Source organism: Equus przewalskii, chromosome 9 (genome assembly GCF_037783145.1).
Source record: "Equus przewalskii isolate Varuska chromosome 9, EquPr2, whole genome shotgun sequence".
In the NCBI taxonomy this organism is placed as follows: Eukaryota; Metazoa; Chordata; class Mammalia; order Perissodactyla; family Equidae; genus Equus; species Equus przewalskii.
Genome location: NC_091839.1, coordinates 6,367,278 through 6,379,769, shown reverse-complemented (window position 1 = coordinate 6,379,769; position 12,492 = coordinate 6,367,278). Strand labels below are relative to the sequence as shown.

At 58.9% G+C, this 12,492-nt stretch overlaps 1 protein-coding gene across 24 annotated transcripts; it reads right to left on the bottom strand.

Moving 5' to 3' along the window:
- Positions 1–988: 988 nt before the first annotated feature.
- On the bottom strand, positions 989–12,474 carry FXYD5 (FXYD domain containing ion transport regulator 5). 24 transcript variants are annotated; one of them, XR_011543724.1, is made up of 9 exons: positions 12,103–12,273; positions 11,333–11,393; positions 9,917–9,997; positions 9,113–9,169; positions 7,710–7,817; positions 5,246–5,314; positions 4,210–4,239; positions 3,829–4,130; positions 989–1,271 (listed from the first exon to the last, which is right to left on the bottom strand). XR_011543724.1 is itself a non-coding variant. In XM_070632584.1 (9 exons), the coding sequence occupies exons 1-9, from the start codon at positions 12,220–12,222 to the stop codon at positions 1,222–1,224; spliced, it is 654 nt and encodes a 217-aa protein (XP_070488685.1). In that variant the 5' UTR covers positions 12,223–12,474; the 3' UTR covers positions 989–1,221. The 24 variants fall into 24 exon arrangements, 16 of the variants coding, with proteins under 16 accessions (XP_070488685.1, XP_070488690.1, XP_070488686.1 ...); XR_011543723.1 differs by having other exon boundaries at positions 7,710–7,820; positions 12,103–12,256; XR_011543725.1 differs by having other exon boundaries at positions 7,710–7,820; positions 11,333–11,409; positions 12,103–12,238.
- Positions 12,475–12,492: the final 18 nt, after the last annotated feature.

Here is a 12,492-nt window from a genome sequence, read left to right as displayed (position 1 = left end):
TCTTTCTGGCTATCTTTTATTTATGTGGAGCAGGACTGGTTTTCCATATATGATTATGCCTTTAAAATAAACTTATTTAAGTTAAAAAGGGAATTGATCTCTTAAGAAAGTAAATAAAAACCCAGGTAGGACGACAATGTGGCAAAAATTGAGCAGAGGATATATACAGAAAGAAGGCCATATTATTTGTGATGTACTCTGATATTTCCTTTCCTATTTCATTACTTCTTTTTCTCTTTTTTTATGCAACTCCCAGCCCACTAAACTGACTGTGTAACCATGAACAGGCCGTGACCCGAAGGCGGTGGAATATTGTGATGCAGCCACCGATGGACAGGCCGCGTCTCCCTCTTCAGAGGATGCCTCAGCCTCCGGGCCCGCTCAGCCTAACCCGGGGGAGCCCCCCACCGGCTGCAGAGCCCGAGGGCCTTAGAAGCGCCCGGGGAGCCTGCGCCCCTTCTCGACCCCACTCTGGGGCCCTGCGACCCCAGAATTGCCCCCCCAAGTGCTCTGCGCCACTGCAAGGCCCACGTGGCCTTCTTGGGGGGCATACCCCGAAACCAAGAGGTAGCCCCAAGGTGGTCATTTGTGGGTTGGGTGCGGATGGAGCTCGGGAGCTCGGATGGGCAGGCAGGGTGTCCACACTCCCATGTGCGAGCCCCCTCGCAGTGCTGGAGGGACCCAAGTGTGCGGCAAGGGGGGCCATCGTGGGCCGGGGACCTCCCTTTGTGCTCGCAGTGACCAACACAACCACGGGTTGTCGGGGTGAGCTGGCCTTGGCCCCAGGCTCTGCGAGGGGACCTGTCTGGGGTCTCAAGCAGCCACAGGCAGGATCCAGCGCTGACCCCTCCGTGGCCAGGGCCCCTGCGGGCCACTCCTGCCCCTCCCACCTCACGATGCACGCTGGCTCCTTCACTGTCCCCCGCCCCCCTTGGCTGTGAGAATGCGACCCCTCGCTGTCCTCCTCTGTCAGTCACGATGACCAAGATCAGGGGGCAGGACCACAGTGCTTTACTTGTCATGGGGAGAGAACAGATCACTTGGGGCCGCGCCAGGGACCGGCTGCCTTCAGGGTGGGCAGGGCAGGGGTCAGGGGCTCGGCTGTCATGTCGTCCCTCTCAGCTGGCCATTCCTGACCATTGCGCAGGCTCTGTGCAGGGGAGGCAGCCGCGGGGCTGGTCTCCGGGTGCCCATCGGTCGTTGGCCCCGCTTCCGATGGACTCACCTGTTATAATTCCGGCACAAGCGGGGCAACTGCCTGCATTTGCCACCTGCGGACAAAGGAAATGGTTTGGTCACAAGGTGGAACAGAATTGACGACTGTGCTGTGCTGGGTGGCGGAGACCAGCCGGTCAACCTGCCCGTCTGAGCAGGTGACAAGAAGCCAACGGAGAGCAGCTGGAGCAAGGGCCCCAAAGGAAGAGTCCTTCAAAAGCCCATCCTGGCTTGTCTGCTATTCATTCATCCAGCAAATACTTATTATACACCTGCTGTGTGCCAGGCACTGGGGACACAGCCGGGAACGAGAAGGAAGAAAATCCCAGCCGTGGTAGAGCTGGCTTTCTAGCGGGGGAGACTGACACTGCAAAAAAATAGCTGAGTCCAGTGTACAGATGGTGATAAGCCAGATGATGATGTGTGCCATGAAGAAAAATAAAGCCAAGGAGGGGGCAGGCAGGTCCAGGAGCTGGGGCATCCTCGTGGCGATGACCAGAGGGAACTCCCTGAGGAGGTGACCTCTGAGCAAAGGCCTGAAGGAGGTGAGGGGGGAGCCACATGGACATCTGGAGGAAAAGCGTTCCAGGTAGAGGGAACAACCAGTGCAAAGGCCCTGAGGTAGGAGCGGGACAGGTGGGCTTAAGGGACAGCAGGGAGGCCATGGGCTGGAGCCAAGTGAATGATGGGGGATCTTAGGAGACAAAGGGAGCTTCAGACAACAGCACTCTGCAGTCTCCTGGCTGCCCCCCTTGCCTCCCGCCTCCCTGGCCCTCTTGCCTGGAATCCTTCCACTCCTCTCCTGGCTCACGCGCCCAGCCACCCTGGCCTCTTCCTGTGGTTGCCGCAACGCGCTCAGCTCCTTCTGGCCTCCGAGTGGGGCTCCTTCTCCCTGGTTTTCTAATCATCCTTCTCACGGTGAGGAGCCAGTGCTGACTGCACCTCACTGGAGGGAGATGCTCCCTCCGTCCCTCTCGGTCCTGTCCTCTGCTCTGTTTCTGCATGGTAATTAATCACCTCTCTGTACATCCACTCTGCTTACTAGTGCGTTTACCTGCTTATCATCAGCCCCACATGTGAGCTTCCCGAGGGTGGGGACCAGGCCGTGCCCCCAGCCCCACAGCCCGGGTTGAGCACAGAGTGGGTGCCCACGGATGTTTGTCACTTCTGGCCCCAGAGTTAACGGCCAGGCTCTGCCCTCGCGCAGACCTGGTGCCAGGCCTTCCTTGATTCTCACGTGCTGCGTGACCTTGGGCAAACTCCTCAACTCTCTGAGCCTCGATTTTCCCACAGGGAGGGAATAGGGCCCAGCACAGTGTCAGGGTTGACAAAGACGTGTCACACCACTGAGGCAACAGTGCTTGACTCCTGGACTCAGCGTGGGTCAGGCATGAGTTACCAATCTCTTTTTAACATTACAGTCACCCATCACTTAACGACGGGGACACGTCCTGCGAATTGGGCGATTTCATCATTGTGTGAACATCACAGAGTGACTCACACAAACCTACAGCGTACAATGCACCCAGGCTGTGTGGCACTAATCTGATGGGACGACCATCATACATGTGGCCCCTCGGTGCATGACCTTTAGTGCCCTGCCTCCCACCTCAAGGCAAAAAGGTGTGGCTGCGCCCATTTTCCTGACGAGAGAGTCAGATGAGAGGCCAGGACCTGGCGTGGGTGATTCAGCTTAAGGAGAGCTCGCAAACTGCCGGCCCTTGTGTTTTACTTAATCTGCAGCATTTAGAAAACTTTAAAGGGGCCGGCCCAGTGGTGCAGTGGTTAAGTTCACATGTTCCGCTTTGGTGGCCCGGGGTTCACCAGTTTGGATCCCGGGTGCAGACATGGCACCTCTTGGCAAGCCATGCTGTGGTAGGCGTCCCACATATAAAGTAGAGGAAGATGGGCACGGATCTCAGCTCAGGGCCTGTCTTCCTCAGCAAAAAGAGGAGGATTGGCAGCAGTTAGCTCAGGGCTAATCTTCCACAAAAAAAAAAAAAAAACTTTAAAAATAATTAGTTTCTCTGCTTGTCATTCTCCCTCTGCCCCTTTCCCCATGCACGGGGCTGGGTCCTGGGAGGCTGAGCTGAGAGGCAGCAGCCCTGGGCTGCCCTCTGCCTGAGCCTTGGCGGGGAGGCCAGACAGGAGCTGGGGGAGAGGAGAGGGGAGGGCAGGGGGACTGGACGGGGAGACCAAAAAGGGGGGAGGCCAGAGAGGGGAGGGCAGGAGGTGGGAGTGCAGGAGGGGGAAGGGCAGGAGGAGAGGATGGTATAGGAGTCTGGGACCCCCACCCCGCCCCTCCCGGTGGGCCTTCCACGAGGCCCACGAGGCAGTGGGCGGGAACCTCTCCTGGAGCCACAGCCCCTGCTGGCACCCCCTACAGCTCCGTCTCTAGCAGGTCCTGGTGCAGCCACGCCCTCCCCTCGGCCCTCGGGGCTGGGGTGATCACAGCACCCATGGTGGCTAGTCCTGGGGGCCACACCATCACATTAGCCTGCCACCACCACGTGAAGAAGCCCAGGCCAGTCAACCGGGGGATAAGACCACGAAGCCAGGGACCAAGGTGCCACAGGAGGAGTTCCCTGCTGACCCACGCTGACCCATGCTGACCTCGATGCAGGAACGAGTCCAGCCGGCACCTCCCATCCATGGCCCTGAGGGCTGAGTGAGTGGCTACCATTTTAAGCCGCTGAGTTCTGGGGTCATTTGTATGGTGATGTCGCCAACAGATAAGCATGGATAAGCGCTGAACAACCTCCCCAGAGCCTTGAAGACCTCCCTCAGGGCGCCCGCTGGGCCCCCCTCCCCGCCTGGTGCCGCGCGCTGCCCCTTCTCACTGGTGAGGATGACGATGCCCGTGATAAACAGCACAGCCGCAACCAGGAGCCCCCGCTTCCGGAGAGTGTCCTCGTCTGCAGAGAGGGACACGGAGGAGCCTGGTGAGGGCGGCCCTCGCCCCTCCTCCCCCCGCCGCCCCCTAGGGCAACTCACCATAGAAGAAGGGGTCGTCCTCACTGGAAGCTGGGGGACAGACAGGGAGAAAGGCAGCACTCAGCAGAGGTTTGCGGAGTGAATCAGCGAATGGCAGGTCAGGGAGAGGGGACACCTGGGTCTCAGGCTTGGGACACTTAGAACAAACCCAAAGTCCTCACGTGGCCACAGTGTGGCTCCCGTTGCCTCTCAACGTCACCTCCTCACAGTCCCCTCACTCATGTGCCCCAACCCCACCCACTGCCTGCTGGTGATGTACCAGACCCCCCCCCCGCCCCACTGACCTCAGGGCCTTTGCACCAGCTGTTCTCTCTGCCTAGACACGGCCCCCACAGTGCCTTCTCCGTGAGGCCTCCCTGCCCTTCACAGAACACACTCCCCGCTCATTCCCTCCACTCTAACCCGATAGCAACTGAGAACCCCCTGATCTAAAGTGATTACAATTCTCATTCATCGTCTCTCTCCCCCTGCTAGGATGTCTGCTCCCAGAGAGGGAGACTTTCGTCTGTCTTGTTCACTGCTGTGTACCTGGGAGCTAGAACACTGCGTGGCACACAGCAGGCGCTCAGTGAAAACTTTCGAATGAATGAATGCTCTACGTGACGTGCAGGCACATCATTTCCATCCATCCACTGGGGTTGGCGGGGCAGGAAGTAGGAGACCAGACCCAGGTGCCCCTAGGAGCAGAGCCCCTGCAGACCCCAAGCAGATCTCAGAGGCACAAGTCAGCCCAGCAGAGACCCCAAGAAGCAGCCGGCTGAGCCAGGACGAGACTCCCACATCGCAGACTTGGGAGCTAAATCACTGGTTGTCATTTTAACCCACCGATGTTGGGGGCCCCTGGGCATTCATTCATCTATTCTGACATTTATTGTGTGTCTGCCCGGTGCGCCCGCTGCCAGCCCTGAAGCCATGCATTCACCCAGCCCAGCCCTCCTGAGGACGACTCTGGGCCAGGCCGTATGCCAGGAGCTAGAGACACACAGCGGCCAGCAGAGAGCCTGTCCGCGGTCTGGGGGGGTGGGGGGGTACCCACCTGCTGGCTGGAGGGCAGGGTCCGTCCTCACATCGTTGCCGGGGGTTCGTCTCTTGGAGAGAGTGGTGCCTGCAGTGGGATGGGCGGAGAACGGCCAGATGGCGGAGGGCAGGAGTGAGCCGTGGAGGGAAAGAGGGGACGTCACTGACGTCTGGATCTGGGAGCAGCCCTGTCACCCACTCATTCAGGGTGCAGGTCCCCTCACCCAACCCTGGAGGCAGCAAGGAACGGCAGGTATGAAATTTGAGGTAAGCCTGCACCCTGGTTGAGACCAGCCACCCCACCCCCGAGGACCCCCTGGCCCCTCTCCTAGGACCCCTTGGCCGCCCCATCATCCAGGAAGTAAAGGGCAACGTCTGTCACAGCCAGGCAGGGGCCGCCGGGACCCTGGGCCCGTGACAGAGCGTGGAGATGCTTGTTATGAGACTTTTCGAATATCACCTCTTGTCCCAGGCCAAAAATCCCAGAGGGCTCCCGTCTTTAAAAGAATCGACGCCCTCAAAAAAGCCGTGGCCTCTGGCACTGAGAAGTGTCCCCAGTGAAATCGTCACCCCTGACCGATGTCCCCGTGCAAAGCCAGCGAGCAGAGCAGCTGCCCCAAGAAGCCCGAGCTCCCCAGGCCAGTCTCTGCCCCGTACCCCCTGCAGATGAACCAACAGCCAAGGATTCCGAGGTGTTCGGGAAAGCCTGTCTGGAGGAGGGGGTCAACGGGATCAAGAGCAGGAACAAAGTTGGGGAGCCGACAGAGCACCCAAAGGACAGCCCCGGTGGGTGTGCGGCTCAGCCAGCCTGGCGCTAGAGGCCATTCTGCCTCTGTGGGCTGTGTGGCTTAGCGCCACTGAGTAACCTCTCTGGGCCTCAGTTCCCTTCTCCGCTTGTGCCCCAGCCACAGTGGGGCAGGGGACCCGGTCTCGCCCCTCCCTCGACCTTTCCATTCCAAGAAGGGATCTGAGCGGAATCATGGTGCAACTCAGAGCAGCAGATGACAGGAGCCACCTCCCGGCCAGGCAGGAGACAGGAGAATCAAAGATGAGGGAGGGAGAGGAGCTCTGGGGCTTCTGTGCTGGGGCCTGCTGACCCCGAGGCTCGGCTGTGCCTCTATCACTGGCCCCTGACCCACTCAGCCCGGGTGACTGTCTGTCAGGAATAATCAGGAACGTGGACCATCGCGCAGAGTAACTCTCAGCGGCAAGGACTCAGTGAGTGAGTCCGGGATGCGAGGATGTTTCCTCAGCCGGGAAGTGTGGACACAGCCGCTAAGCCCTGCCCCGAGAGGACAATTTTGTGCAAAATAGAAAAGTCCCTTTCCCAAGACACGTTATTTCCACCTGTTGTAAAGTTGTTTTCATAGATTCTGTCAGAATGCGATGCTTTACTGCCATCGCTGGAAACTAACAATTACACAAATCTACCAGGGGAATGACACGGCCTTACAGGTGGGGCTCTTGTGCAGTGCCCAGTCTGCACAACTGTGCATGCATCTCAGTCTGGGAGTGCCCAAGCTACTGTACTTCCCAGCAGGGGCTGCCCTTCAAATACAGACCATCACACAAGCATTATAGGCCACCTGTTGCCCTCATCTCGGCTCCGCCCCCTTCCCCACACCTCTGGTGACATTAACTCACTTGTCCTGAAGGGAACTGCCTCTTTCCTGACTCTGGGTTACGGGATTTAGACAGGGCTACCCCATTCTCCAGCCCCAGGGTAGGGCACAAGACTCAGGCCTGACCAATCAGGGCAGTCCATTTCCTAGGCTTCCGATGGTCAAACACGGGTATGTGACCCCAACTGGGCCAATGAGAATCAACTCTAGGCTTTGGGCTGGAGATAATGAGAAAGAGACGTTCTCTAGCTGCTGAGTTTGTGACCTAACCTTAGAATTATGGGACCATCTTTGCCAGCAAAAGGGGAAAAGCCACTTGAGAATGAAGACAACAGAGTGGAGAGAGGGAGCAAGTCAGTCACGATGACAGCTTGAGCTCCTTGATCCAGCTGCGCCTGAAACTGGATACCTCTGGACTTTGCAGATTGTATATAGCCAACAAATCTTTTTTTCAGTTGGGTTTTCTGGATTTTGCAACTGGAAAGCTCCTGCTCCCATAAGAAGACACAACCAAGGAAACACCCACAGCCAGATTTCCTGGGACCAGCCCCACAAAGGAACCTGAACAAAAGAGGGCCCTGAGTCTATCAGACTTGGGGAACACTGCGGACTACATGCTCCTCTCAGGGAGCCTGCTGCAGATGCACTTTGTTAAGACTCTGAGAAGTCCCGCCAGAAGGAAACGTGTTTAACTTTAACTCAGAGTTTCCCAAAGACCTTTGACCACAAACTGCAAAGAAATTTTTTGAAAATGTATTAATTCCCCAAACGGGTGCTCTGAGAAGCGTACTTAGGGAAATGCTGACCTAGATAGAGAATTAAACAAAACTCGCGGGTTGCTGTTACAGCCCCGGGCCCTACCTTCCGTGCGGCTCCTGTCCGTCCCCCGGACTGTGGTTGGATGCGCCTCGGGCCCCGGCAGTGGCTGGGTCTGGGTCTCCGTTTCCACCTCCTTCGGCAGCGTCGTTTCTACTGGGGTCGGAAGAGCGAGGAGGGGAGGGGAGAAGCGAGTGAGGCAGGGACGTGCAGGTCCACAGGACAGCCGGGGGCCTCCCCAATCAGGTTGGCAAAAACCAAAGTCGCTCCCGTGGGCTGGGACGGGGGACTCTGTCACACGCTGCTGCTGAGGGCAGCTCGTGTGGCCGTTGGCCAAGCGGCTCCTGAAACAAACTTCAGCGCTAGCGTCCTTTGCCCCAGAGTGTTGTGGGTAGGAGTAGGGCCCCAGAGCCAGACCCCTGGACCCCGATGCCAGCCATGTCCCTGCCTTGCTGTGACACCTTGGGCGGGTTACTCTGAGCCCTCGTGTCCTCGTCTGTGAAGCGGGGATTGGGCTCGCTTCCACCGCCGAGGGTTTGGGTGAGGGCTGAACGAGTGAACACGGGTGAGATACTTAGGACTCATCTAGAATACATGCTGCTAGGGTGGGCTCGAGGAGCAGGGGACATGTCACTCCTTGTGGCTCTGTGTGTAGCAGAAGAAACTGGAAGTGACCGAGATGCTCACGGAGATGTGCGTGGCTCCACAGTCCATGCACAGCCTCCTGAGGAGTCCCAGGGGCGGGGAAACAGAGCAAGATGGGTGTTCACACAGGAATGCGGGGGGGCATCGGGCGTGTTACTGCAGGGGGAGCAGAGCACACTGCAGAACTATCGCCCAGTATCCTTAGGCTCACGGAAACACGCCCCCACCCAGGGCTGACAGAGGGGGCCTCTTGGAGATGGGGGAGAGAGCAGCGTGGGGAATGGACGAAGGGATTTCCTCTCGCCTGCAGTATTTTCACTGTCTCCAGGGAGGCTGTGTTTATGTGTGTTATGTTTACGGTGTCACTAAACATCAATGGGATAGTCGGGGAGCACTTTGTGAATTATGTTATAATCGAAGGAAAAGTTCAATAATAATCTGAACATTCAAAAAAGGAAAAAGGGAAAGAGGATAAAGGGAGAAATGAACGGGGCAGGCCCCCGGGGGGTTTCCGGAGCGTCTGCGACGCTCCACTCCCTGACCAGGCGGCGGCGACCCCGGGTGCGATTCAGAGGAATTTGTTAAGTTGTACAGTTATGGGTTTTGTACTTTTCTGTACGCATGTTCTTTTTCACGATTTCAAAAGTTTCTTTCTTGAAGAAGTGAAGGGAGTTGGCTGGTGCCCCCCCACAGAGTAAAGGAGGGGGGCTGTAACCGGTGACCAGGGACGCAGAGCGTCAGAGGAAGCAGGGGAGAACGTCTGACCCGGGCGCCCCTCCCCGCCCCTCCCCTGCCCCACTCACCACCGGCCGGCAGGATTGAGGTCTGAGGGGTGGGCTGGAGCTCCGTGTGGTCTGTGCCTGGATCGGGAAACAGGGAGAGAAGGGAGAGGAGATGGAGGAAGCCCGTGGGCGCAGGTGCAGGAGGATTTCCACACCAACTCAGTTTTGATGTGGTGGAAACCACTTACGAACAAATCTGAATCCGGCCATTCCGCTAACTGCCCAAATGTGAGGCCGCCTCAGGCCCTCCTCCCACGGACGCCCATCCCCTACTCGGCATCCGCCTGCCTCCGGTGAGAGGCCCTGGAACGCCCTCTGGGAAACCATCCTTCCCTGATTCTCGGTCCACTTCGGTCAGTGGGCCTGGCACCAGCCCCACTGGAGGTTGACCATGAGACCCAGGTCTGGCCAATCAGCTTTCTGTGCCTGTGGCCACAATGATCAGCTCACGGGTTGGCACATGACCTGAGCCTGGTCAGTGGCACTCAGTTCTGGAACATTGGCTGGATTGGGGAAGGGGAAATGCTCTTTCTTCTTGATTCTTATCAGGTAAGATGGAAGCCCTGGGTCTCTAGGGGTCATCTTGGCCCCATAAGAGGAGAATCTGCCTGAGAACAAAGCCAACACTGAGGAAACAGAACCAAGAGATGGAGACAGGTTTCTGATAGCATCATTTGAGCACCTAGATCGAGCCATGCCTGAAGGTCTATCCCTGGACTTTTCAGTTACACAATCTAAAAATTCCAGTTTGGTCCACAGTTGAGATTTGTTGCTGCTGTTATTTGCAATGGCAGGATCTTGACAGACCTGTTCCTCTTTCCTCACCTGGGGCTTCAGTCTGCACCCGAATCTCCTCAGTAGTTGGGTCTGCTAGAGAAGTGGATGTGGCCTCCTTCGATGTCTGTCCTGGGAAATCGAGGATGAGAAGTCAGGGAGGAGCTTCTGGGCCCCCTTCTCTCATCAGCATCCCCATCCTGCCTCCCCTTCTGAAAGTCTGGGGGTAACTCAGGAGGCCCTGTCTGCTGGGAAAGGCAGACGGATGTTTGACTGACCAGCTTGGGCGCTATCGATCCATGCCCCTGGAAGTGTTGTAAGAAATGCTCATACCCCAGCGCCCTTCCTCCAGCCCCCTCTCCCTGCCCACCCCTGTGGACGTTCCAGGCAGCTAGGGCCCTGATCTCAAATTCTGCTCCCAACAACTTCCTTGCTGTGTGACCTGGAGCAAGTGATGTGCCGTCTCTGAGACTCACTTGCCTCATCTGCAAAGTGGGGATAACAGCTGAATCTACTTCTCAGGGCTGTAGACAGATTGAAATGAGACGGAGGGGGGAAGGGTGTTGCCCAAAGCAGCCTCCTCGGCAGGCCTTCCTGAGTCTTCCTGAGTCGTGAAACAATCTCATCGCTCGCCTCGATTTTTCTCTTCGGCACTCACCACCTCCTAGATCCTATACCATTGACTAGGGGTTTGCTTATTGTCTGGCCTTCCCAACGAGACCAGCAGTTCCCATTTTACTCATCGCACAGAGAACAAGATCTGGCACAGAGTAGCTGCTCAGGGAACACTCCTCGAACGACTGGAGGAACTCGTGAGCATGATTCCATCGCAGAGCAAAGGGCAGCTTCAGCGGAGCTGGAGCGGGGGGCCAACAGGATGGTTGTGATCCCAGCCCTCCACTCACTAGCCTGCGGCACAGGGCACTTCCCTTTGCTGAGTCTCAAGTTTTCTTATCCGTAAAATGGGCAGGACAACATGTGGAACAGTAGAGCTCGCGCACAGAGCGCCTGCCCCAGAAGGCTCCTGCGACCGCCCCCAGGGGTCCTGCCTTCAGGAAACCCAGCCCAGGCGACGCTGTGCCATCTCCAGCTCTGTCTCCGACTGGCCCCCGCCTCTCACCCCCTTTGCCTAATCGCTATCACCCGGGGATCCGGGAGCTGGGGCGCTGGGGGCCCCACTTCCTGGCTGCCCAGGAGAAACCCACACGGATCCCGCAGCCAAATCAAACTCGGTGAGTTCTTCTTGGAGGTGAAATTGGAGGATGCTCAGCAGGGGAGCCTCTGGCCAGACTCACTGGAAGCGGCCACCCAGGTCTGAGGTGTCCAAAGAGGGTGTAAGCCCCACCCCCTCATCGGGATCCCCCCTTCCTGGTGCCGGCTCAGCAGGGGGTGAGCACGCGGCCCAGAGCCGCCCTGAGGAGGGGCTGGGGGCCCCGAGGCAGCGTGGAGACCAGGGCTGGGCCTTACCTCTGGTGGGGAGAATGAGGCCGAAGATGGTGAGGAGGCACAGACAACCAGAGGGCGACATCTGCGGGCCGGCGGAGCTGCGGTCAGCCATGCTGTCAGGGCGGCAGGCCCGGGGCAGCCCCCCGAGCCTGCAGCCCCCTTCCCCACCCTGAGCAGCCTTCTCTGGCTTCAAGGACTCCAGCCAGGACTGACAGCCGGCTGTGGGGGCAGGGGGAGGGTCTCCGAAGTGGGGGGTCCCCAGCCGCCACGCCACCCCCTTCTTGCCTCTGCAGGTCCCCAGAGAAAAGAGAAAGCATCAGATCAACCCAGCTTCCAGTAGCAGCCACCGCAGGGACACCCGGCTCCTCAGCACTCACCCCGCGGACGGACCCTGCAAGCGGGGAGGGTCTGGGGCACAGGAGGAGATCGCGGGCCCTCCCTCTGGGGCTGTCCCCGGAGCCGAGGAGTCAGCAAGGAGGGGAAAGAGGAAGAGTGAGTAATGTGCTCCTGATGGCAGGGGAAAAAGTGAGTTGCTTTAGAAGCCTCGCTGCAGGGACAACAGAACAGGACGCCGGGCAGACCTGGGAGGGACTGGCCGCAGAGGCACGGAGGAGAGCTGGGGAGACTGAGGCAGGAGGAGCGAAACAGCGCAGCCCACGGGAGTACCGACGAGCAGGCTCAGAAGCGAGCATGGAGGGGGGCGAGAGGCCCCCGGCGGATCCGTCGTCGCCCCACCTGAGCGCGGCCGGGCAGAGGGCGGGCGGAGGGAGAGGATGCGAGGAGAGACTTACGTCCGAGCCGGGTCCGGGCCGGCAGCCTCGTGGAGACAGGGCAGCGGTGGTGGCTGCGTCCAGGCGGAGGGTGTGGCCAGGGGAGCGCTGGCGGGCGGGGACCAAGACCCGCCCAGTCATTTCCTCTTGGGTTTCCTGGCTTCAGAGCCCAGGGTGGGAGCAGGAGTGGGAGACGCTGAGGGCGATGGGGGCGCGGGGGGAGAGGCAGGGCGGCGCCTCCAGCCTGGGGGAGGTCGGCGTGGGGCGCAGACCGGCAGGTCTGGGCTGGGTGGGGCTCCTGGGGAGGGAGGACAGACGGGGAAGGGGGAGGGGAAAGAGAAGGAGGGGAGAGAGCTCCCCAGGTCCACCTCTGCCCCCTCCCGTTTTGTCCCCACAGATGAGAACACACAG